General features: G+C 41.0%; 1 protein-coding gene across 1 annotated transcript in view; it reads right to left on the bottom strand.

Annotated features, from left to right (window-relative positions):
- Positions 1–26,374, bottom strand: part of LOC115113252 (baculoviral IAP repeat-containing protein 6-like) — a 142,214-nt gene that overhangs the window by 113,369 nt on the left and 2,471 nt on the right. The window contains 2 exon segments of the mRNA XM_029640721.2: positions 8,745–8,882; positions 26,039–26,220. Of these exon segments, the coding sequence (XP_029496581.2) occupies positions 8,745–8,882; positions 26,039–26,220 (320 nt within the window).

Raw genomic sequence — 26,374 nt, forward strand, 5'->3', positions numbered from 1 at the left:
TCCATGGGTTGATAAATTTGATTTCCATTGATAATGTGTGATTTTGTTGTCAGCACATTCAACTATGTAACGAAAAAAGTATTTAATAAGAATATTTCATTCATTCAGATCTCGGATGTGTTATTTTAGTGTTCCCTTTATTTTTTTGAGCAGTGTATATCGTTAGAAAGTAGATTGCTTTACAACTAATGGCTCAGTCTCAGTAGAAAATGGTAGGAAGAGCATGAGGCTTTCTCTGCAGCCTACAGGCTGGAGATAAAATGTATGACAATGTAATGAGATATAAACTTGTTACATCATGCAGGTTTTTCCTGATCAAATAGCCTAACCTAAATGGCGACAAATAAAATAAAGAAATGCGCTGACATGTTAACACCATATTCTAAAAACAGGACAAGTCAAAGTGAAATGGACAATCAGGCTACTCACATCAGCGGTCCACAAGTTATGAGCTAAATTGTCATGATCAGCTGTTTCCAGTTTGTATCCATACATTTTTGTACGAGCTGATCATAGCGAAAAAGAAAATACTCATGCATTTCCCAGGGTGTAAACAGATTGCAAATAGGCTCAGGATATTTCCTCCTGATAAAGTTGGGTAGCTGATATTCACTCATACTTTTTCCCCAGCCAACACATCTGACACCAATAATAAACTAATCATGATATTGACTTTAGAATGCAATTAGTTTTGCCCCGGTCTGGACCGACCTTGACCCAAACATAGATGTCGATAATTGACATAATTTCAACTTTCATTAAGAATCGAGGGGAAAAAATACATTTCAACGTCCGGACATGTGTCTTAACTTTTCCTTCAGAACCTAAATTGAACCGCGCTTCAACGTATTTTAGATGGGATTTTTCAACTTAAATTTTGCTTACTGGGACTATTCTTGTTGGGGCTGCAAGAATCAAATCAAAGTTTTTGTCATGTGCGCCAAATACAACAGGTGTAGGTAGACATTACAGTGAATTGCTTACTTACAGGCCCTAAACAACACCTATTGTTTTACTTAACAATTGCATTATTAGGAGAACAATAGATAAGTAAAGAATTTTTTTTAAAAACAGTAAAAAGACAGTGAAAAATAACAGTAGCGAGGCTATATACAGTAACCGGTTAGTCGGGCTAATTGAGGTAGTTTGTGCATGTAGGTATTGTTAAAGTGACTATGCATATATGACAAACAGAGTAGCATAAGATGTTACAGGTTGATGTCCTTTTAATAGGATATTCGTGATCGTACCTAGTCTAATTTATTGTCCAAAGATTGGCAAGTAATATTGACGTAACAGCCGCATTCCCACTCGCCTTCCACAGATCCTTACGAGGCACCCTGCTCTGTGTCCTCTGTACCTCGTTCTCTTTCCAATAACGGGGATGTTGGCCTTGTCAGGTGTTAGTAGTATATCCCGTGCATCCTGCTTGTTAAAGAAAACATCTTTGTCTAATCCGAAAAGCAATTTTTTTGCAGTAAGATATGGTGGGAGAAACATTATGCACAAAATAAGTTGCAAATAACGCAACAAAAAAAAACACATAACAGCATAATTGTTTAGGCGCCAGTAAAACTTCTCCCATTTCTTCCGGCACCAGGACCAGCCCTGCATAATTGTATCCATAAACTGACAGTTGATAGTCGGATTGGATGATACTCGTGATCGGAAAAAACAGAAGCGTTTTAATAAGCCTAAATAGAGGTTGGCAGAATACCTACCTGAACACTCTCATTGCAAAAAAGCTGCAGATTAGGAGCAGCACCCTTAGGTGAGCATGTCTGTAACCAGGTTTCCATCCAACCTTTTAATGTGAGTAAAGTTCAAGTTGACCAAAATAAATATCACGACAGGCCTGACGGAAACAGCAAGGGGGCAGAATTTTCACTTTTGGATAAATAGCGTGCCCAATTTCAACTTCCTGTTACTCATGCCAAGAATATAAGATACGCATATTATTCATAGATTTGGATAGAAAACACTGAAGTTTCTAAAACTGTTCGAATCATGTCTGTGAGTATAACAGAACTTACGTAGCAGGCAAAACCCAGAGGACTAACTGTTCAGAATTATTTATTTTCTCTCTCTGTTCCCTATATTGTCTTTCCCATTAAATATCCAATGGCAACCTATTTTCAGTTCCTACCGCTTCCACTGGATGTCGCCAGTCTTTGGAATATGGTTGAGGTTTTTCCTTTGTGCTATGAAGAAGTAGGCCAACTCGGAACTGGGGATACTTTTGTGAGTTGCGCAAGATGTGAAAAGCAGTGCTGGTTTCTTTTCTTTCCTGTATTGAATACAGATTGCACCGTCTACAATTTGACCGATTAAAAATACCTAACGTTGTATTACAAAAGTAGTTTGAAATATTTTGGCAAAGTTTATAGGCAACAATTGAAATATTTTGTAGTGACGTTGCGTTTTTGTAAGCTGTTTTTTTCTGGATCAAACGCGCTTTATAAATGGACATTTTAGATATATATGGACGGAATTAATCTAACAAAAGGACCAATTGTGGTGTTTATGGGACATATCGAAGTGCCAACAAAAGACCCAGTCACGTTTCATCTTCAATGCCCTTGCTGATGGAAGGAGGTTTTCACTCAAAATCTCATGATACATGGCCCCATTCATTCTTTCCTTTACACGGATCCGTCGTCCTGGTCCCTTTGCAGAAAAACAGCCCCAAAGCATGATGTTTCCACCCCCATGCTTCACAGTAGGTATGGTGTTCTTTGGATGCAACTCAGCATTCTTTGTCCTCCAAACAGTTTTTGGAGTTTTTACCAAAAAGTTATATTTTGGTTTCATCTGACCATTTGACATTCTCCCAATCTTCTTCTGGATCATCCAAATGCTCTCTAGCAAACTTCAGACGGGCCTGGACATGTACTGGCTTAAGCAGGTGGACACGTCTGGCACTGCAGGATTTGAGTCCCTGGCGGCGTAGTGTGTTACTGATGGTAGGCTTTGTTAATTTGGTCCCAGCTCTCTGCAGGTCATTCACTAGGTCCCCCCGTGTGGTTCTGGGATTTTTGCTCACCGTTCTTGTGATAATTTTGACCCCACGGGGTGAGATCTTGCGTGGAGCCCCAGATCGAGGGAGATTATCAGTGGTCTTGTATGTCTTCCATTTCCTAATAATTGCACCCACAGTTGATTTCTTCAAACCAAGCTGCTTACCCATTGCAGATTCAGTCTTCCCAGCCCGGTGCAGGTCTACAATTTTGTTTCTGATGTCCTTTGACAGCTCTTTGGTCTTGGCCATAGTGGAGTTTGGAGTGTGACTGTTTGAGGTTGTGGACAGGTGTCTTTTATACTAATGACAAGATCAAACAGGTGCCATTAATACAGGTAATGAGTGGAGGACAGAGGAGCCTCTTAATAACTTCTTATGACTCTCAAACCCGTATCGGGGAGCGTAACCATAGCCTCAAACTAATTAGCATAACGCAGCGGACATAAATCTTCCTAGAAAATCTTCCTATTCATGAAAATCACAAATTAAATATATTGAGACACAGCTTAGCCTTTTGTTAATCACACTGTCATCTCAGATTTTCAAAATATACTTTACAGCCAACGCTAGACAAGCATTTGTCAAGTTTATCATGGAATAATGTTATGCTAGGCTCTGCTACCGGCAGGCAACATTTTCACGAAAATAAGAAAAGCAATCAAATTAAATAATTTACCTTTGAAGAACTTCAGATGTTTTCACTCAGGAGACTCCCAGTTAGATAGCAAATGTTCCTTTTTTCCAAAAATATTATTTTTGTAGGCGAAATAGCTCCGTTTGTTCTTCACGCTTGGCTGAGAAATTGACTGGAAAATGCAGTCACTACAACGCCAAACTTTTTTCGAAATTAGCTCCATAATATCAACAGAAACATGGCAAACGTTGTTTAGAATCAATCCTCAAGGTGTTTTTCACATATCTATTCGACAATATATCCGTCGGGACAATTGCTTTCTCATAAGAATCGACTTGTGTACTTTACGCAATATTTTCTGCAGGAGCAATCATGTGACCACTTGCTCAATGTGGTCCCTTACGGCTATTCTTCAAAATAAATGCGTAAAAAGACGTCACAATGCTGTAGACACCTTGGGGAATACGTAGAAAACGTAAGCTCATTCGTAGCCCATCCACAGCCATATAAGGAGTCATTGGCATGAAGCGGTTTCAAAAAAGGTGGCACATCCTGATTGGATTTTTATCTGGGTTTCGCCTGTAACATCAGTTCTGTTGCACTCACAGACAATATATTTGCAGTTTTGGAAACGTCAGAGTGTTTTCTATCCAAAGCTGTCAATGATATGCATAGTCGAGCATCTTTTCGTGACAAAATGTCTTGTTTAAAACGGGAACGTTTTTTATCCAAAAATGAAAATACTGCCCCTAGAGGTGAAACAGGTTTAAGGACTGTTTGAGGTTGTGGACAGGTGTCTTTTATACTGATAACAAGTTCAAACAGGTGCCATTAATACAGGTAACGAGTGGAGGACAGAGGAGCCTCTTAAAGAAGAAGTTACAGGTCTGTGAGAGCCAGAAATCTTGCTTGTTTGTAGGTGACCAAATGTTTATTTTCCACTATAATGATTTTTTTTGCAAATTACATCCTACAATGTGATTTTCTGGATTTTTTTTCTCTCATTTTGTCTGTCATAGTTGAAGTGTACCTATGATGAGAATTACAGGCCTCTCTCATCTTTTTAAGTGGGAGAACTTGCACAATTGGTGGCTGACTAAATACTTTTTTGCCCCACTGTACATATAGTTGAAGTCGGAAGTTTACATAATTAAAACTATTCATTAAAACTAGTTTTTCAACCACTCCACACATTTCTTGTTAACAAACTATAGTTTTGGCTAGTCGGTTAGGACATCTGCTTTGTGCATGACAAATCATTTTGCCAACAATTGTTTACAGACAGATTATTTCACTGTATCACAACGCCAGTGGGTCAGAAGTTCACATACACTAAGTTGACTGTGCCGTTAAATAGCTTGGAAAATTCCCCAAAATGATGTCCTGGCTTTAAGAAGCTTCTGAGATTATATCAATTAGACATCATTTGAGTTAATTGGAGGTGTACCTGTGGATGTATTTCAAGGCCTACCTTCAAACTCCGTGCCTCTTTGCTTGACATCTTGGAAAATTCCAGAAAATGACGTCCTGGCTTTAAGAAGCTTCTGAGATGATGTCAATTAGACTAATTGACATCATTTGAGTCAAGTGGAGGTGTACCTGTGGATGCATTTCAAGGCCTACCTTCAAACTCCGTGCCTCTTTGCTTGACATCATGGGAAAATCAAAAGAAAATCAGCCAATTGTAGACCTCCACAACTCTGGTTCATCCTTGGGATAAATTTCCAAACGCCTGAAGGTACCACGTTCATCTGTACAAACAATAGTATGCAAGTATAAACACTATGGGACCACGCAGCCATCACACCACTCAGGAAGGAGACGCGTTCGGTCTCCTGGAGATGAATGTAATATTGGTGCAAAAAGTGCAAATAAACCCCAGAACAACCTTGTGAAGATGCTGGAGGAAACAGGTACAAAAGTATCTATATCCACAGTAAAACGAGTCCTATATCGACATAACCTGAAAGGCCGCTCAGGAAGGAAGAAGCCACTGCTCCAAAACCGCCATAAAAAAAGCCAGACTACGGTTTGCAACTGCACATGGGGACAAAGATCGTACTTTTTGGAGAAATGTCCTCTGGTCTGATGAAACAAAAATAGACCTGTTTGGCCATAATGACCATCTTTATGTTTGGAGGAAAAAGGGGGAGGCTTGCAAGCCAAAGAACAACATCCCAACCGTGAAGCACTGGGATGGCAGCATCATGTTGTGGGGTTGCTTTGCTGCAGGAGGGACTGGTGCACTTCACAAAATAGATGGCGTCATGAGGAAGGAAAATTATGTGGATATATTGAAGCAACATCTCAAGACATCAGTCAGGAAGTTAAAGCTTGGTCGCAAATGAGTCTTTCAAATGAACAATGACCCCAAGCAAACTTCCAAAGTTGTGGCAAAATGGCTTAAAGACAACAAAGTCAGGGTATTGGAGTGGCCATCACAAAGCCCTGTTCTCAATTCCATAGAACATTTGTGGGTAGAACTGAAAAAGCGTGTGCGAGCAAGGAGGCCTACACACCTGACTCAGTTACACCAGCTCTGTCAGGAGGAATGGGCCAAAATTCACCCTACTTATTGTGGGAAGCTTGTGGAAGGCTACCCGAAACATTTGACCCAAGTTAAATAATTTCAAGGCAATTCTACCAAATACTAATTGAGTGCATGTAAACTTCTGACCCACTGGGAATGTGATAAAATAAATAAAAGCTGAATGAATAATTCTCTACTATTATTCTGACATTTCACATTCTTAAAATAAAGTGGTGACCCTAACTTAACTAAAAACAGGGAATTTTTACTAGGATTACAATGTCAGGAATTGCGAAAAACTGAGGTTAAGTGTATTTGGCTAAGGTGTATGTAAACTTCCGACTTCAACTGTATCCACACACACAAACACACACATATATATATATATTTTTTTCTGAGAACATTAACTGTGTGTAGGTAGATGTGGATAGATCGATACAAATTATTTGTTGCAAGTTGGGGGGGGGGGGGGGGGGTTCACACCTAGCTCAAGTTGGGGAGGGGGGTTCACACCTAGCTCAGCTATTAGACAATTCTTTAGTAAAGGTTGAATAGTCGATTGTTCAGCTAATAGCCCATTCTCCTACTCTTGTGAAAAACTAATAATAATACTTTTCCCCCTTTCCACATAATGATTCCAATTGATAAAGTGTTTTAGCCACAGTCGGCCCCAACTCAATAAATTTGGGCACAGTCGATAGCATGCTGGACTTCGGGCTAGAATGTTGAGAGCTCGAAACCTGCTCGTTTCATTACATTATTATGCCGGTCTCAGAGTAAATAGCGTCATTCAGGGCATGCTGGCAGGATGTAATGTTTTTTATTCTGTATATATGAAAAACAAAATCAGCCTTTACTTAAATCATGTTTCTAGTCTATTTGCATAGTTACAATGTGGAATCATTGATGTCCCAGGAGCAGGAGTGGTAAACACTGTTGAAGTGTATAATTGTAATACATACATGCAGACACAGCATCAATAAAATAATGGAGTTTGATACACCTGGTATTGGATATGACAGAGACAAAAAAAAGCTTGCTAAATAATCATTTTCGTAAATTACCTTTATGACAAAAAAATATGCACAATTGTTTGTCTCTACATTAACTAACATTTTCCTCTCAGTTGTACATGTTTTTTGCTCGACTCATTACGACGTTATAACTACTTACATTTATATTTTGTCAGCCATCTTTGCTGAAGTCACCAGGGTCGGGTGGCTCGCGTCAAATTCGTCATTGAAACCACCCAATATGATTGGTCATATAAAAACTTTGGGACCCAAATGCATAATGAGTTCTCCAACTCCCGCTTGTGGTGGTCTGGAGCAATGAAGCCGTGACGCTGGGTACCTCTAGGCTCCTTTTTAAAGGAGGAACCACAGTATGCACACATATTGATATAAACTTGGAGTCACTCAATGACTCGTTGTGTGGTCCTCCAACTACAACTCGGGAAAGCATGCAGTTTATAAGGTTACAGATTAAATAAGTTATGACGAACTTTACAGGGTGTTGAAAGCGCACGGTGGTGAACATGATGCTGCTTTCCAATAAATATAGAGGGGGTTATTCTGGTGAAATGATGCTAGATACTTGGCTGCCGTTTGACAAACACATAATGAGAATATGGACAGAGAATTTGAAAGCTACACTCACACTGTTTGACCTGTTGGCTAGAGTGCACTGGCCAACCCCAGAGAGGGTACATTTGCTATAATAATGCAACAGTTGTCACAAAACCCATTGAACATGTATCTTTTATTCGGTACATGGGAATTTAACAGCAAAAGTTATTTTTACGTGCACTACGTCATCACTCACACCATTTTCTCCACAACAAGTCAATTTGATGGAAACGTCTCATGGGAAAATGCTTATTGCTTTTATGCAGATTTTTTTATTTTTTATTCACGAGAATCTGTCACCAAATTAAGATGAAAGCTGATCGGGTGACGACATGAAGCGAGTGGACGGAGAGATGCAGCTTCACTATCCATTCAGAGCAGCAGAATCAACGTAGGCCTACAGCCTGCCATTCTCTTTACAGGCAGTTGAGTTATTTAGACCATGTAGAACCAAATGACTGACATGAGAAAGATGCGTGTCGGTACCCGAAAATGGCGATTTTCCCAGTCACGGATCATTTAAAAGATTGCCCATATTCGTTATGACAACCGTTTTGTCCGACAACTCAACACACCCCTATTGCTAACGAAGATGTTACTCTCGGTCACATGAAAATGGCTCACATCAAGTGTGCCTTTCAGAACAGTGTTATCCCAAAAAATGCATTTTGGAAATTATATATTACATTGTCTGCTTCATTACAGTAGTCACATGTTCAATAATATGAGAGGATAGGCTTGCTATTGTCCCGTCTTTTAAGCTCTTAAAATATAATGGTATTTTATGTTGGTCACGTCATTTTACTGTTTGGAACTAATTTAACCATTTGTTAATTGGTTAATGGGGGTTGGTTAATCGGCAGCCACATTTATCGAAATGTGCATCCTTTGTTAGTAGGAAAGCCTCCTCCCAGAGCGCTGAGTGTGACTCACCTTGGCCACTTTGTGATTGGCTGCAGTCTCATGTGAGGTATTCTTCAGTCCTTCTTTGAGTTGAGTGATGAAGATGTCATAGCCTTCTGTGTTGGACACATCTACCTTCTCCAGGCAGGCCGAGAGCATCTGCTGAGCCTGCAGGGAACACACACACAGATCCACACTCACCATAGGACAGAGATACAATCATTTGTTTACTGATGGAACCGAAACCTTTTTACACAAGATCGTATGCCAATTGTTAACACTGACAAAAATGCAGGGGGACGCATTTGCTTTCAGAAATAAGCATTTTCAAAATGCAGACAATCAAAAAATCTGTTTCTCAAACCATTTCACCTGCATTTTATATTGAGTCTCAACAAGGTGTCGAAAGCATTCCACAGGGACGCTGGCCCATGCTTCCCAAAGTTGTGTCAAGTTGGCTGGATGTCCTTTGGGTGGTGGACCGTTCCTGATACACAGAGGAAACTGTTGAGCGTGAAAAAAACAGCAGCGTTGCAGATTTTTTGTTGTTTTTTTTGTGTAATTTTGTACCCCTTTTTCTCCCCAATTTCGTGGTATCCAATTGTTGTAGTAGCTACTATCTTGTCTCATCGCTACAACTCCCGTACGGGCTCGGGAGAGACAAAGGTTGAAAGTCATGCGTCCTCCGATACACAACCCAACCAGCCGTACTGCTTCTTAACACAGCGCACATCCAACCCGGAAGCCAGCCGCACCAATGTGCCGGAGGAAACACTGTACCTGGCAACCTTGGTTAGCGCTCACTGCGCCCAGCCCGCCACAGGAGTCGCCCTTAACCACTGCGCCACCCGGGAGGCCGCGTTGCTGTTCTTGATACACAAACCGGTACTCCTACTACCATACCCCATTCAAAGGCACTGACATATTGCCTTACCCATTCACCCTCTGAATGGCAAAGATTCACAAGCTTTTCCTCAACTGGATTTAACAAGTGACATCAATGTAGGATCATAGCTTTCACTTGGATTCACCTGGTCAGTCTCATGGAAAGAGCAGGTGTAATTTTCATCAAGGGACAGAGAAGTGCAACGCTATTTGGCTATCAGCCACACAAGTAAATTATACTGAACTAAAATAAAACGCAACAATTTCAAAGACTTAACTGAGTTACCATACATAAGGAAATCAATCAATTTAAATAAATTCATTAGGCCCTCCCTAATCTATGGATTTCACATGACCGAGAATAGATATATGCATCTGTTGGTCACAGATACCTTTAAAAAGTTAGGGGCGTGGATCAGAAAACCAGTCAGTATCTGGTGTGACCACCATTTGACGCATGTAGCGCAACATCTCCTTCGCATAGAGTTGATCAGGCTGTTGATTGTGGCCTGTGGAATGTTGTCCCACTCCTCTAATGTCTATATGAAATTGCTGGATATTGGCGGGAACTGGAACACGTGGCAAGTCAAATTCAAGGATTTGAGTACTTCTTCAAGCACTAATATTTATTTTCAAGGACCATCAATTTGTAATAGTTAGTATTATGCAATTGTTTCTAGTTGCAAGCATAAGACAGAATATTGCCACAAAACAAAAACGTACTATTCATCACTACCAAAGTTCTACTCAATAATACGCATTTGACTACATACATGAGTGGTAAAGTCAGTCCTGATGATGACCGATTTCCTTACAGTGGGGCAAAAAAGTATTTAGTCAGCCACCAATTGTGCAAGTTCTCCCACTTAAAAAGATGAGGCCTGTCATTTTCATCATAGGTACACTTCAACTATGACAGACAAAATGAAAAAAATAATAATAATAACCAGAAAACCACATTGTAGGATTTTTTATTTATTTATTTGCAAATTATGGTGGAAAATAAGTATTTGGTCAAAAAAAAGTTTCTCTCAATACTTTGTTATATACCCTTTGTTGGCAATAACAGAAGTCAAACGTTTTCTGTAAGTCTTCACAAGGTTTTCACACACTGTTGCTGGTATTTTGGCCCATTCCTCCATGCAGATCTCCTCTAGAGCAGTGATGTTTTGGGGCTGTTGCTGGGCAACACGGACTTTCAACTCCCTCCAAAGATTTTCTATGGGGTTGAGATCTGGAGACTGGCTAGGCCACTCCAGGACCTTGAAATGCTTCTTACGAAGCCACTCCTTTGTTGCCCGGGCGGTGTGTTTGGGATCATTGTCATGCTGAAAGACCCAGCCACGTTTCATCTTCAATGCCCTTGCTGATGGAAGGAGGTTTTCACTCAAAATCTCACGATACATGGCCCCATTCATTCTTTCCTTTACACGGATCAGTCGTCCTGGACCCTTTGCAGAAAAACAGCCCCAAAGCATGATGTTTCCACCCCCATGCTTCACAGTGGGTATGGTGTTCTTTGGATGCAACTCAGCATTCTTTGTCCTCCAAAAAGTTATATTTTGGTTTCATCTGACCATTTGACATTCTCCCAATCTTCTTCTGGATCATCCAAATGCTCTCTAGCAAACTTCAGACGGGCCTGGACATGTACTGGCTTAAGCAGGTGGACACGTCTGGCACTGCAGGATTTGAGTCCCTGGCGGCGTAGTGTGTTACTGATGGTAGGCTTTGTTAATTTGGTCCCAGCTCTCTGCAGGTCATTCACTAGGTCCCCCCGTGTGGTTCTGGGATTTTTGCTCGTTCTTGTGATCATTTTGACCCCACGGGGTGAGATCTTGCGTGGAGCCCCAGATCGAGGGAGATTATCAATGGTCTTGTATGTCTTCCATTTCCTAATAATTGCTCTCACAGTTATTTTCTTCAAACCAAGCTGCTTACCTATTTCAGATTCAGTCTTCCCAGCCTGGTGCAGGTCTACAATTTTGTTTCTAGTGTCCTTTGACAGCTCTTTGGTCGTGGCCATAGTGGAGTTTGGAGTGTGACTGTTTGAGGTTGTGGACAGGTGTCTTTTATACTAATGACAAGTTCAAACAGGTGCCATTAATACAGGTAACGAGTGGAGGACAGAGGAGCCTCAAAGAATAAGTTACAGGTCTGTGAGAGCCAGAAATCGTGCTTATTTGTAGGTGACCAAATTCCTATTTTCCACCATAATTTGCAAATAAATTCATAAAAAAATCCTACAATGTGATTTTCTGGATTTATTTTTCTCATTTTGTCTGTCATAGTTGAAGTGTACCTATGATGAAAATTATAGGCCTCTCATCTTTTTAAGTGGGAGAACTTGCACAATTGGTAGCTGACTAAATACTTTTTTGCACTACTGTATATGAACTGTTACTCAGTAAAATCTTTGAAATTCTTGCATGTTGCATTTATATTTTTGCTCAGTGTACATGACAATAATAATATGTTGCATTATCTTCATCTTTGGTTCTTTCATTCCAGTTCTCTGCTGCCAATGACTTGAACGAACTGCAAAAATCTCTGAAGCTGGAGACTCACATCTCCCTCACTAGCTTTAAGCACCAGCTGTCAGAGCAGCTCACAGATCACAGCACCTGTACATAACCCATCTATCTACCTACCTCACCCCCATACAGTATTTATTTATCTTTCTCCTTTGCACCCCAGTATCTTTACTTGCCCATTCATCTTCTGCACATCTACCATTCCAGTGTTTAATTGCGATATTGTAATTACCTCGCCACCATGGCCTATTTATTTCCTTATCTTACCTCATTTGCACTCACTGTATATAGACTTTGTTTTCTTTTGTTTTACTGTATTATTGACTATGTTTTGTTTATTCCATGTGTAACTCTATGTTGTTGTATGTGTCGAATTGCTCTGCTTTATCTTGGCCATGTCGCAGTTGCAAATGAGAACTTTTTCTCAACAAGCCTACCTGGTTAAATAAAGGTGAAATAAATAAAAATTAAAAATATTTCACAATTTTAGGTCCCACATTCTTTCAACACAATGACATGAAAGTTAATTCTGATGGCGTAAAAGGCCAGTAGTTGACTCAAATGTTCTATTCTATACCCATTTGAAGAGAACCAAGTTATTCATGTGTTTAATAAGATTAAAGACTCTTGGGGGACCCCATTTAAATTTTACGGAACCCCACATGGGTCCCGGACCCCAAGATTGGGGACCACTGTACAACTAACCTCTCTCCCTGCTTGCGTCAATGCTTCCTCTCTGCATCACCTTAGCCTCCACTGCAGCCTGACTCACCACTGTCTGTCTCAATACTCACTGTAGAGAAAAGGTATTCTGTTGTAAGAACATCTTGATTGTAGCTAGCTTAATGTCAGTCAACTTCTTCTGCTGAGGTCATGCTCTGTTCAACATTAGGTCTAACTTCATCCTTCTAGCCAGCTAGTTATAGCTAGCTACTTGGCTAACAGCCAGAGCCCTTGAGCTACCCAGCTAGCGCTGGACATCGGACTGAAATAGCAGCGATTTAAAAGTTGTACACTCAAAATCCGCTGTCGGGGACATCTCTGCCACTTGCCTCTGTGGGTCTGGGCTGAGGTAGTTCATTTCACCTCTCGGTCTGTCGTGGGCGGAGTTCCTCGTTGGACAGAGTGGTGAGTGAATGCGCTGCTAACAAGGCAAATCCGGGGAAGCAGGCGAACATAACGAGCATACATGAATCCACTCGTTCGCAGAGGTAGGCACAATTAGATCTCAGATTAAGAAGCCTTCTGACCATTGTTCAACGCTGAGAATGCAATAAGTGGGTAAACAATTTACAGTATATGGGGCTTTGGTGACAAAAACAGACAGCACTGTGATGGACTACATCCAGTTTGCTGAGAAAAGTGGAGGCTATTTTGTAAATGACACCGCCGAAGTCAAGGATCGGTAGAAAAGTCAGTTTTACGATGGTATGTTTGGCAGAATGAGTGAAGGATGCTTTGTTGCGAAATAGGAAGCAGATTCTAGATTTAATTTTAGATTGCAAATGCTTAATGTGAGCCTGGAAGGAGAGTTTACAGTCTAGCCAGACACCTAGGAATTTGCAGTTGTCCACATATTCGTTGTAAACAATTTAAAGAGGCAAGATAACGCAATTTCACAAATAAAACTGAGTCAACTGCGTTTACCCTCCACTACATCCCTTAATGGGATAACCATTCATAAATATTAACATCCAGCCAGGCAGCTTTGAATCTATATTTCCCCATATTTACTATCGATGTGACGTTTGGTGCCTAATCAGTCAGTTCTGTACCTGAGAGAGGCAGTGTGGGTGGAATGAGCGAGCTTGCCTGGCAACCAGAGAGCGAAACACATGAGGAAATAAAACTTTAGTCTGCCTGGAAATGAATTAGCAAGACCAATATATTAACATATTTGATCATTCGGTTCTCCTCTCATTTTAACCAAATTGAGAAAATGTCACATTTTCAAGGTTTTCTCCAGTACTTGAATTTTACTTGTGTCAAAATCAAGTACTTTAAGCACCTTGTGCGAACCCTGTGAATAACAAGTTAATCCAAAGCATCCCAAACATGCTCAATGGGTGACATGTCTGGTGAGTATGCAGGCCATGGAAGAACTGGGACATTTTCAGCTTGTGGAATTGTGTACAGATCCTTGCGACATGGGGCTGTGCATTATGCTGAAACACGAGGTGATGGCTGCAGATGAATGGCTGCAGATGAATGGCAAGACAATGGGCCATAGGATCTCGTCGCGGTGTCTGTGCATTTAAATTGTCATCGATAAAATGCAAGTGTTGTTTGTCCGTAGCTTATGCCTGCCCATACCATAACACCACCATGGAGCACTCCATTCACAACAATGACATCAGCAAACCACTCGCCCACACAACGCCATACACGTGGGTCTGCGGTTGAGAGGCCGGTTGGACATACTGCCAAATTCTCTAAAACGACATTGGAGGCAGCTTATGGTAGAGAAATAAACATTAAATTCTCTGGCAACCGCTCTGGTGGACATTCCTGCATGTCAATTGCGCGCTCCCTCAAAACTTCAGGCATCTGTGGCATTGTGTTGGGTGACAAAACTGCACATTTTAGAGTATCCTTTAATTGTCCCCAACACAAAGTGCACCTCTAATGATCATGCTGTTTAATCAGGTTATTGATATGCTACACCTGTCAGGTGGATGTATTATCTTGGCAAAGGACAAATGCTCACTAACAGGGATCCCTCAACTTTTGTGCACTAAATTTAAGAGAAAAGCCTTTTGTGCATATGGAAAATGTCTGGGATGTTTTATTTCTGCTCATGAAACATGGGACCAACACTTTACATGTAACGTTCATATTTTTGTTCAGTGTTGCTTACAATGAAAAAGCAAGGTATCTTTTGCAAAAACGATGCATGGCCTTCATATTTCTAATGTTTATCATACAAATAATGTAGCCAGCTACATTTCCTAATGTTTTGCTTAAAGTTAACCTTTGAGCTACAAAAAACTACAACAGAAGAAATTACAGGAGAGAAGAATCTTACACATCAGTCAGAGCGCCGACTTGTGCTCCAATTATATTTTTTACATATATTTAACCAGGTATGACAGTTGAGAACAAGTTCTCATTTAAAACTGACCTGGCAAAGATAAAGCAAAGCAGTGCGACAAACACAGTTACACATGGGATAAACAAACGTACAGTCAATAACACAATAGAAAAGTCTATATACAGTGTTTGCAAATTAAGTAATAGGGAGGTAAGGCAATAAAAAAGGCCATAGTGTCAAAATAATTACAATTTAGCAATTAAACACTGGAGTGATATGTGCAGATGATGATGTGCAAGTAGCGATACTGGGGTGCAAAGAAGCAAAAAATAATAATAAAATAAATAACAGTATGGGGATGAGGTAGTTGGATGGGCTATTTACAGATGGGCTATGTACAGGTGCAGTTATCTGTGAGCGGTGCTTTACCTAGCAAATACTTATAAATGGCCTGGAGCCAGTAGGTTTGGCAACGAGTATGAAGCGAGGGCCAGCCAACGAGAGCATACAGGTCGCAGTGGTGGGTAGTATATGGGGCTTTGGTGACAAAAACAGACAGCACTGTGATGGACTACATCCAGTTTGCTGAGAAAAGTGGAGGCTATTTTGTAAATGACACCGCCGAAGTCAATGATCGATAGAAAAGTCAGTTTTACGATGGTATGTTTGGCAGAATGAGTGAAGGATGCTTTGTTGCGAAATAGGAAGCAGATTCTAGATTTAATTTTAGATTGAAAATGCTTAATGTGAGCCTGGAAGGAGAATTTACAGTCTAGCCAGACACCTAGGAATTTGCAGTTGTCCACATATTCTAAGTCAGAACAGTCCAGAGTAGTGATGCAAGGCGGGCTGGCGTGTGCGGGCACCGATGGGTTCAAGAGCATGCATTTAGTTGGAGGCCACTGGAGGAGCGTTGTATGGCATTGAAACTCATTTGGAGGTTTGTTAACAGTGTCCAAAGAAGGGCCAGAAGTATACAGAATGGTGTCGTCTGCGTAGAGGTGGATCAGAGAATCACCAGCAGCAAGAGCGACATCACTGATATATACAGAGAAAAGAAGCTGCCTGAGAATTGAACCCTGTGGCACCCCCATATCGACTGCCAGAGGTACGGACAACAGACCTCCGATTTGACACACTGAACTCCATCAGAGAAGTAGTTGGTGAACCAGGCGAGGCAGTTGCAGCTGCACAGTATTGTCTCTTATCGATGGCGGTTATGATATCGTTTAGGACCTTGAGCGTGGCTGAGGCACACCCATGACCAGCTCGGAAACCAGACTGCATAGCGGAGAAGGTACGGTGGGATTCGAAATGGTCAGTGCTCTGTTTGTTAAATTGGCTTTTGAAGACTTTAGAAAGGCAGGGTAGGATAGATATATGTCTAACAGTTTGAGTCCAGGGTGTCTCCCCCTTTCCAATCTATACGAAAGAGGTTATACAGACCAGTAACAGGGGTGGCAACAATTATGGCAGATAATTTTAGAAAGAGAGGGTCCAGATTGTCTAGCCCAGCTGATTTGTAGGAGAGGGGTCCAGATTATACAGCTCTTTCAGAACATCAGCTATCTGGAATTGGGTGAAGGAGAAATAGGGGAGGCTGTTGCTGTGGGGGTGCAGAGCTGGTGACCCGGGTAGGGGAAGACAGGTGGAAAGCATGGCCACCCGTAGAAAAATGCTTATTGAAATTCTCGATTGTCGTAGCTTTAACGGTGGTGACAGTGTTTCCTAGCCTCAGTGAAGTGGGCAGCTGGGAGGAGGTGATCTTATTCTCCATGGACTTTACAGTGTCACAATGATGAGAACAAATAGAGTTGAAGTCTGAAATTTACATACACTTAGATTGGAGTCATTAAAACTCATTTTTCAACCACTCCACAAATTTCTTGTTAACCTCTTGAAGCTAGGGGGCACTATTTTTATGTTTGGAAAAATAACGTTCAAAGTAAACGGCCTATTTCTCAGGACCAGATGCTAGAATATGCATATAATTGACTGCTTAGGATAGAAAACACTAAAGTTTCCAAAACTGTAAAAATATTGTCTGTGAGTATAACAGAACTGATATTGCAGGCGAAAGCCTGAGAAAAATCAAATTCAGGTAGTGACTCTTATTTTGAAACCGCTGTGTTCCTATGCATCCCTATTGCCCATTGAAAGGGATGTCAACCAGATTCCTTTTTCTATGGCTTCTCTAAGGTGTCAACAGCCTTCAGACATAGTTTCAGGCTTTTATTTTGAAGAATGAGCGTGAACGACCACATCGCGTAAGTGGACAGGTGGGGGCTCTCAGAGCGAGTTGTGCGCAAAAGAGAAAGATGGCCATTGTTACTCCCGGTCCTAGTGAAAAGCCAACTGTCCCGGTTGATATATTATCGAATAGATATTTGAAAAACACTGAGGATGGATTATAAAAAACTTTTGACATGTTTCTGTGTACATTATGGATATAATTTGGAATTTTTGTCTGCGTTGTCGTGACCGCTCTTTCCGGTGGATTCCTGGGCATAACGCAACAAACTAACAGAGGTATTTGGATATAAGAAATATCTTTATGGAACAAAAGGAACCTTTGTTGTCTAACGGAGTCTCGTGAGTAAAAACATCCGATAGATCATCAAAGGTAAACGATTAATTTGATTGCTTTTCTGATTTTCGTGACCAAGTTACCTGAAGCTAGGTGTACGTATTGTTTTGTTATGCTATCAATAAACTTACAAACGCATGCATTGCTTTCGCTGTAAAGCATAATTTCAAAGTCTAAGATGACAGGGTGATTAACAAAACGCTAAGCTGTGTTTCGCTATATTTCACTTGTGATTTCATGAATATGAATATTTTCTAGTAATATTATTTGACTGTTGCGCTATGCTATTCAGAGTTTTTGATGACAAATATACCGGATCCGGGATTGGTGGTTCTAATTAACAAACTATAGTTTTTGCAAGACGGTTAGGACATCTACTTTGTGCATGACACAAGTCATTTTCCCAACAATATTTTACAGACGGATTATTTCACTTATAATTCACTGTATCACAATTCCAGTGGGTCAGAAGTTCACATACACTAAGTTGACAATGCCATTAAACAGCTGGGAAAATTCCAGAAAATTATGTCATGGCTTTAGAAGCTTCTAATTTACATCATTTGAGTCAATTGGAGGTGTACCTGTGGATGTATTTCAAGCCCTACCTTCAAACTCAGTGCCTCTTCGCTTGACATCATGGGAAAATCAAAAGACATCAGCAAATGTAGACCTCTGGTTCATCCTTGGGAGCAATTTCCAAATGTACAAAAAAATAGTACACAAGTAAACACCATGGGACCACGCAGCTATCATACCGCTTAGGAAGGAGAAGCGTTCTGTCTCCTAGAGATGAATGTAATATTGGTGAAAAAAGTGCAAATCAACCCCAGAACAACAGCAAAGGACCTTGTGAAGATGCTGGAGGAAACAGGTATAAAAGTATCTATATCCACAGTAAAACGAGTCCTATATCAACATAACCTGAAAGGCCGCTCAGCAATGAAGAAGCCACTGCTCCAAAACTGCCATAAAAAAGCCAGACTACGATTTGCAACTGCACATGGAGACAAAGATCATACTTTTTGGAGAAATGTCTTCTGGTCTGATGAAACAAAAATAGAACTGTTTAGCCATAATGACCATTGTTATGTTTGGAGGGAAAAGGGGGAGGCTTGCAAGCTGTAGAACACCATCCCAACCGCGAAGCACCGGGGTGGCAGCATCATGTTGTGGGGGGGGTGCTTTGCTGCAGGAGGGACTGGTGCACTTCACAAAATAGATGGCATCATGAGGCAGGAAACTTATGTGGATATATTGAAGCAACATCTCAAGAGATCTCGGGGACTTCCAAATGGACAACGACCCCAAGCATGCTTCCAAAGTTGTGGCAAAGTCAAGGTATTGGAGTGGCCATCACAAAGCCCTGACCGAGGCAGAACTGAAAAAGCGCGTGCGAGCAAGGAGACCTACAAACCTGACTCAGTTACACCAGCTCTGTCAGGAGGAATGGGCCAAAATTGACCCAACTTACCGTGGGAAGCTTGTGGAAGGCTAACCGAAAGGTTTGACCCAAGTTATACAATTTAAAGGCAAATACTAATTGAGTGTATGTAAACTTCTGACCCACTGGGAAGCTGAAATAAATCCATCTCTACTATTATTCTGACATTTCACATTCTTAAAATAAAGTGATGATCCTAGTTGACCTAAAACAGGGAATATATACTAGGATTAAATGTTAGGAATTGTGAAAAACTGAGTTTAATAAATGTATTTGGCTAAGGTGTATGTAAACTTCCGACTTCAACTGTATATTTCATCCGAGTAGAAAAGTGCCACTGAAGCACAAAATTACTCCTTTTACATTCATGATTTGGAGCGAAACCTGACAGAAGCAGAGCAGAATTTACAGTAAGAAGCTATTTAGATCTGTGTTTACAACATGCAGCAAGAGTTTCTGCATTTTTCAAGCAGAAAGGGAAAGACTGACTGTGTTTTGTAAATGCAGATCTAAAATGGCTTCTTCCCGCAAATCGCATAAATCATTCACAAATGTGTTACATTAAAAACATTCTTAAAAATGTGTCCTGGAAAATGTAAAACTAGAAATATGAGTGACTTTACAAAGTATCATCTAGTAACAGAATTATCCACTGATAGCTGGCATAGAGAGGCAGTCACTACTCATTAGGGAGAGCCGCCTTGGAGTGATGGGGCAGATCAGACGAGACAAAGCAGGCAGGCAGTAATAGACTGCTGCAGAAGAGGAGAGGAACAGTATGTACTGCGGTTTTGGGTTCACGGTTCAGCAGAAAACGAAATTCCAACAGTTATGTAGTTAATATTTGTGGTCCAGTTCCTGTAAAGTCATTCGATGTTCCTGGCATTGTTTGTTTAGACAGGGATTGTTATGTTGGGCCTCAAGTAAGGTGCTTTTAAATTTTGCATTTAAAAAAAATAAATAAATTAAAAACGAACTGTTGGAAGTTGTACTCGTTCCGAAATGGACCTGGGGCTTTCCCACCTGGACAAATATGAATAAATAAATTGTTCGATATCGAGACCCTCTCCGAACAGGTGACCTGTTCCATATAGACGTGATCGGATCCAAGTGAGGGAAGCAGCAGAAAATTCAATTTACGCAATTTTATTAAAATCAGTGCTGATACAGCACGAGCGAGAACAGGCAGAGGAGGGGCCTTGCAGTGTGTGTACTGTGAGCGAGTGAAACAGGAGCAAGGGAGGGGCAGCAACCAACCAAACCGACTTGCGCTAGTCGACTAACTTCTAGCTTGTCATAGCTAGGTTATATATCATCCAATATGATCACGTTGTACTTGTCTTAACTGCATCAAACCGAGAGAAGCTAGTTAGTTAATTAAGCTAATCATCCAGAACGCCGCAGCCCGTCTGGTGTTCAACCTTCCCAAGTTCTCTCACGTCACCCCGCTCCTCCGCTCTCTCCACTGGCTTCCAGTTGAAGCTTGCATCCGCTACAAGACCATGGTGCTTGCCTACGGAGCTGTGAGGGGAACGGCACCTCAGTACCTCCAGGCTCTGATCAGGCCCTACACCCAAACAAGGGCACTGCGTTCATCCACCTCTGGCCTGCTCGCCTCCCTACCACTGAGGAAGTACAGTTCCTGCGCAGCCCAGTCAAAACTGTTCGCTGCTCTGGCCCCCCAATGGTGGAACAAACTCCCTCACGACGCCAGGACAGCGGAGTCAATCACCACCTTCCGGAGACACCTGAAACCCCACCTCTTTCAGGAATACCTAGGATAGGATAAAGTAATCCTTCTCACCCCCCCCCCTAAAATATTTAGATGCACTATTGTAAAGTGGCTGTTCCACTGGATGTCTTAAGGTGAACGCACCAATTTGTAAGTCGCTCTGGATAAGAGCGTCTGCTAAATGACTTAAATGTAAATGTAAATGTAGTTGGCTAAAATAGCTAGCTAAATTAGCCAGCTATCTAGGCTAATCCGAGTCTGCATACGCTTTCTTACTGTCCTAGTTACAAACACCACCCCCATTCAGATTATTAAATAGCATCTACCTGGCTCTTTTTCGTTGTAGCATATACTTCTCATTTAACTCCATCTTCCATTGATTAGATAATCTCCTAACTTGGCTCTATGACTGTAATGGCGCTTTGTAGCAGACAACAAGCTACACACACCACTCTGCACATTGAGCAGTGGAGAACATACTATTATTACTAGTGGTGTGGGGGCTGTGCTTTGGCAAAGTGGGTGGGGTTATATCCTTCCTGTTTGGCCCTGTCCGGGGGTGTCCTCGGATGGGGCCACAGTGTCTCCTGACCCCTCCTGTCTCAGCCTCCAGTATTTATGCTGCAGTAGTTTGTGTCGGGGGGCTAGGGTCAGTTTGTTATATCTGGAGTACTTCTCCTGTCCTATTCGGTGTCCTTTATGAATCTAAGTGTGCGTTCTCTAATTCTCTCCTTCTCTCTTTCTTTCTCTCTCTCGGAGGACCTGAGCCCTAGGACCATGCCCCAGGACTACCTGACATGATGACTCCTTGCTGTCCCCAGTCCACCTGGCCATGCTGCTGCTCCAGTTTCATCTGTTCTGCCTTACTATTATTCGACCATGCTGGTCATTTATGAACATTTGAACATCTTGGCCATGTTCTGTTATAATCTCCACCCGGCACAGCCAGAAGAGGACTGGCCACCCCACATAGCCTGGTTCCTCTCTAGGTTTCTTCCTAGGTTTTGGCCTTTCTAGGGAGTTTTTCCTAGCCACCGTGCTTCTACACCTGCATTGCTTGCTGTTTGGGGTTTTAGGCTGGGTTTCTGTACAGCACTTTGAGATATCAGCTGATGTACAAAGGGCTATATATAAATAAATTTGATATTAACTTTTTATCCACAGCTCTGTCCAACGCCTTTGTAAGCGACTGTGAAGTCAAAATGTTCCCAAACGGGAGATTTAAATGACAGAGGATCCTCCAATTCTGGCTTATCGATCCCAACACTCGCCACGACAGAGTTCCTCGGCTGCACCTCACAAACGGATAGTTTGAAATCTGCCAGTTAAGATTATACATTTTGATTACGTGTGCGTGCATAGGCTGCAGTTGATTTAAAGGAATAGCCCCCAAAAAATAAAAACTCAGATTTACTGACAAGGCAATGGCATACATCACAGTGTAGGCATAGCGTAAAGGCCTTGTGTTTTATTTATGTACTCATTCCAGGTTCACAGTGCGGACCATACCAAGGTCCTCATACTTTACAGTTTGGTATGAATACGTGTACCATTACAGCCCTAGTCACTACCCTGGTGTTACAAGCTAGAGGTTGACCGATTATGATTTTTCAATGCCAGTACCGATTATTGGAGGACCAAAAAAATCTGATACCGATTAATCGGCCAATTTTCTTAAATGTATTTGTAATAATGACAATTAAAACAATACTGAACGAACACTTAATATAATACATCAATAAAATCAATTTAGCATAAAAAAAATTTTCAACATGTTCAATTTGGTTTAAATAAGACAAAAACAAAGTGTTGGAGAAGAAAGTAAAAGTGCAATATGTGTTATGTAAGAAAGCTAACGTTTAAGTTCCTTGCTCAGAACATGAGAACATATGAAAGCTGGTGGTTCCTTTAAACATGAGTATTCAATATTCCCAGGTAAGAAGTTTAAGGTTGTAGTTATTATAGGAATTATAGGACTATTTCTCTGTATACCATTTGTATTTAATGAACTGTTGACTATTGGATGTTATTATAGGCAGTTTAGTATTGCCAGTGTAACAGTATAACTTCCGTCCCTCTCCTCGCTCCTACCTGGGCTCGAACCAGGAACACATCGACAACAGCCACCCTCGAAGCAGCGTTACCTATGCAGAGCAAGGAGAACGACCACTCCAAGTCTCAGAGCGAGTGACGTTTGAAACGCTATTAGCACGCACCCCGCTAACTAGCTAGCCATTTCACATCGGTTACACCAGCCTAATCTCGGGAGTTGATAGGCTTGAAGTCATAAACAACGCAATGCTTGAAGCAGAGACGAGCTGCTGGCAAAACACACGAAAGTGCTGTTTGAATTAATGCTTACGAGCCTGCTGGTGCCTACCACCGCTCAGTCAGACTGCTCTATCAAATCATAGACTTAATTATAACATAATAACACACAGAAATACGAGCCTTTGGTCACTAATATGGTCGAATCCGGAAACTATCATCTCGAAAACAAGACGTTTATTCTTTCAGTGAAATCCAGAACCGTTCAGTATTTTATCTGATGGGTGGCATCCATAAGTCTAAATATTCCTGTTACATTGCACAACCTTCAATGTTATGTCATAATTACATAAAGTTCTGGCAAATTAAACGGCCCAAACTGTTGCATATACACTGACTCTGCGTGCAATGAACGCAAGAAGTGACAATTTCACCTGGTTAATATTGCCTGCTAACCTGGATTTCTTTTAGCTAAATATGCAGGTTTAAAAATATATACTTCTGTGTATTGATTTTAAGAAAGGCATTGATGTTTATGGTTAGGTACACATTGGAGCAACGACAGTCCTTTTTCACGAATACGCACCGCATCGATTATATGCAAAAATATATATATATATATTTTTTTTTTACCTTTATTTAACTAGGTGAGTCAGTTAAGAACAAATTCTTATTTTCAATGACGGCCTAGAAACAGTGGGTTAACCGCCAGTTCAGGGGCAGAACGACAGATTTGTACCTTGTCAGCTCGGGGATTCGAACTTGCAAACTTTTTGTTACTAGTCCAACGCTCTAACCACTAGGCTACCCTGCCGCCCCCACACACGAGATAAACGAGTAATATCATCAACCGTGTGTAGTTAACTAGTGATTATGATTGATTGTTTTTTTATAAGATAAGTTTAATGCTAGCTAGCAACTTACCTTGGCTTACTGCATTCGCGTAACAGGCAGTCTCCTCGTGGAATGCAATGTAATCAGGTGGTTAGAGCGTTGGACTAGTTAACTGTAAGGTTGCAAGTTCGAATCCCCGAGCTGACAAGATAAAAATATGTCGTTCTGCCCCTGAACAAGGCAGTTAACCCACCGTTCCTAGGCTGTCATTGAAAATAAGAATGTGTTCTTAACTGACTTGCCTAGTTAAATAAAAAATTAAATAAAGATGTTAAAAAAAAAACGGCCAAATCAGTGTTCAAAAATACCGATTTCCAATTGTTATAAAAACTTGAAATCGGCCCGTATTAATCTGCCATTCCGATTAATCGGTCGATCTCTATTACAAGCAAAATGCTCTATCAATTGAGCTACAAAAGTCCACCTACAAACTGTGCTACAAAAAGGTCTTGACTGTAAGGTACAACTAATCCTGGAATATAGGCTGTTTGTGCTCAGATCTATTAACCGCCTGTGGTGATGATTAAAAATAACATCAGTCTCTTTGAGGAATGAGGGAGAAATGTCTCTGAATACATAGGACTGCCTACTGTCTGTGAGCAAACCGCACTAGATAGCCCGTAACAATTTAAAGCAAAAATGTGAGACATGCAGCACATAAACAGCCAAAGGTCATAAAGCAAAGTAAGCCTTGCTTTGAAACCAACAAGATTGCAACAGTCAAGGGTTACAACAATCCATCTAGTACCGGGGTCGGACCCCCCTTTGCCTCCAGAACAGCCTGAATTATTTGGGGCGTGTTCCACAGGAATGTTGGTCCATTCTGACGCGATGGCATCACGCAGTTGCTGCAGATTGGATGGTGGTACATTCATGCTCGGTAAACCCTAGACACTATCACTTGGAACTGATTTCCTTGTGTTTTTAGAGTATTATGTCCAACAAAGAAAAAACTAATGTTTTGCTCAGAAAACTTGGGGGGAAAATAAAAAAAACTACACGCTAGCCGCCAGTTGGGGAAATAGGGTTGGGTGATGTCAACTTTTGTCCTATCGTGATTATGTACCCATAAAACATTGTGATATACAGTGCTATTGCTCAATCTTAGACTTTTCCTTTTATTAAAAATACAAACAAAACAAAAACAAAAAAAACAAAAAAACGCTGCAAAAACAGTTGGCTATTGAGCGAAAGCCAATGATGCTGGACGAATCATTACCAAAGGTAATGTTGTTGAAAACCTGGCCAGAGGCCAATTGCAGGCAATGGCAAATATTTTCTAAAGTTCCTTTCTGGTGGAGCAGAACAGGTGTCTGTGGCATGCACATGATGGAGCAATAACTGATGAGGAACACATAGTGTTCTACCGTAGTGAGCTAGGTTATAGGCCTACATCAAGGGGTGGACATAAACAGTCTACTGTCTTCAGAACTGGATAATTCCTTTATTTGAATTCTAAAATAATAAAAAGGTGTGATTGAGAGTAGCCTATGCTATAGACTTTCGTTCTGCTTATTTTTTAAAGCCACAACATTTGACTCCGGATAACAATAAAGTGATCTTAATCTTAACATAATGCAGTAGAGCTGTTTTCCTTAAGAAATTAACAGACAAAGCAGATTTTTCCTGCCACGATACTGAGTATTATGATGCTAACATCGTCACGGCCCTATTTAGAATGTATTAAGAAATACATTTTTTGTTGCTACTTTGGCTGATTGTCATCTAACAAGTTACCCGTTTTTGAGCATTGTTGTTCATTGTGTGTGGTACTAGAAGACAATTGTTAAAGATACAATATGATGGTTAGTGATTCTATCAATGGGTTTTAAAACCCTATCAATAGGTTTTAATAGGTTTTTAAAAAACTCAAATGTGAGTTTGGCAACTTTTCCAAGTGCTATGTATGAGTGCGTTTTGTGTCATGCGTCAGTGGCTGGCTCTCTTACCTCTGTAACAGGCAGCTCTAGCTGGACCATGTCCTCTGGTTTGGCCACGGGGGCCTGCAGGGCTGTGTCCAGCAGCAGGATACCGTTCAAGTCCTTTCTACAGCCCACTGCGTAGTCGTCCACGAAGAGGACCTTGTCTACCGCAGGGAAGTACTGACACCTAACACGGCCTCCAGGTTTAGCTAGGAAACACAAACATCAGGGTATTAGTGTAGCTACTAAGACCTAGCATTAGCTGGACTTGTGTCAGATTATAACTCCATCATGTTTACCAGATAATAAAATAGACTTTTAAGTTAGTCTTTGAAATATTGATGAACTAAACTGCAAGTTGCT

Source organism: Oncorhynchus nerka, linkage group LG28 (assembly GCF_034236695.1).
Source record: "Oncorhynchus nerka isolate Pitt River linkage group LG28, Oner_Uvic_2.0, whole genome shotgun sequence".
NCBI classification, from domain to species: Eukaryota; Metazoa; Chordata; class Actinopteri; order Salmoniformes; family Salmonidae; genus Oncorhynchus; species Oncorhynchus nerka.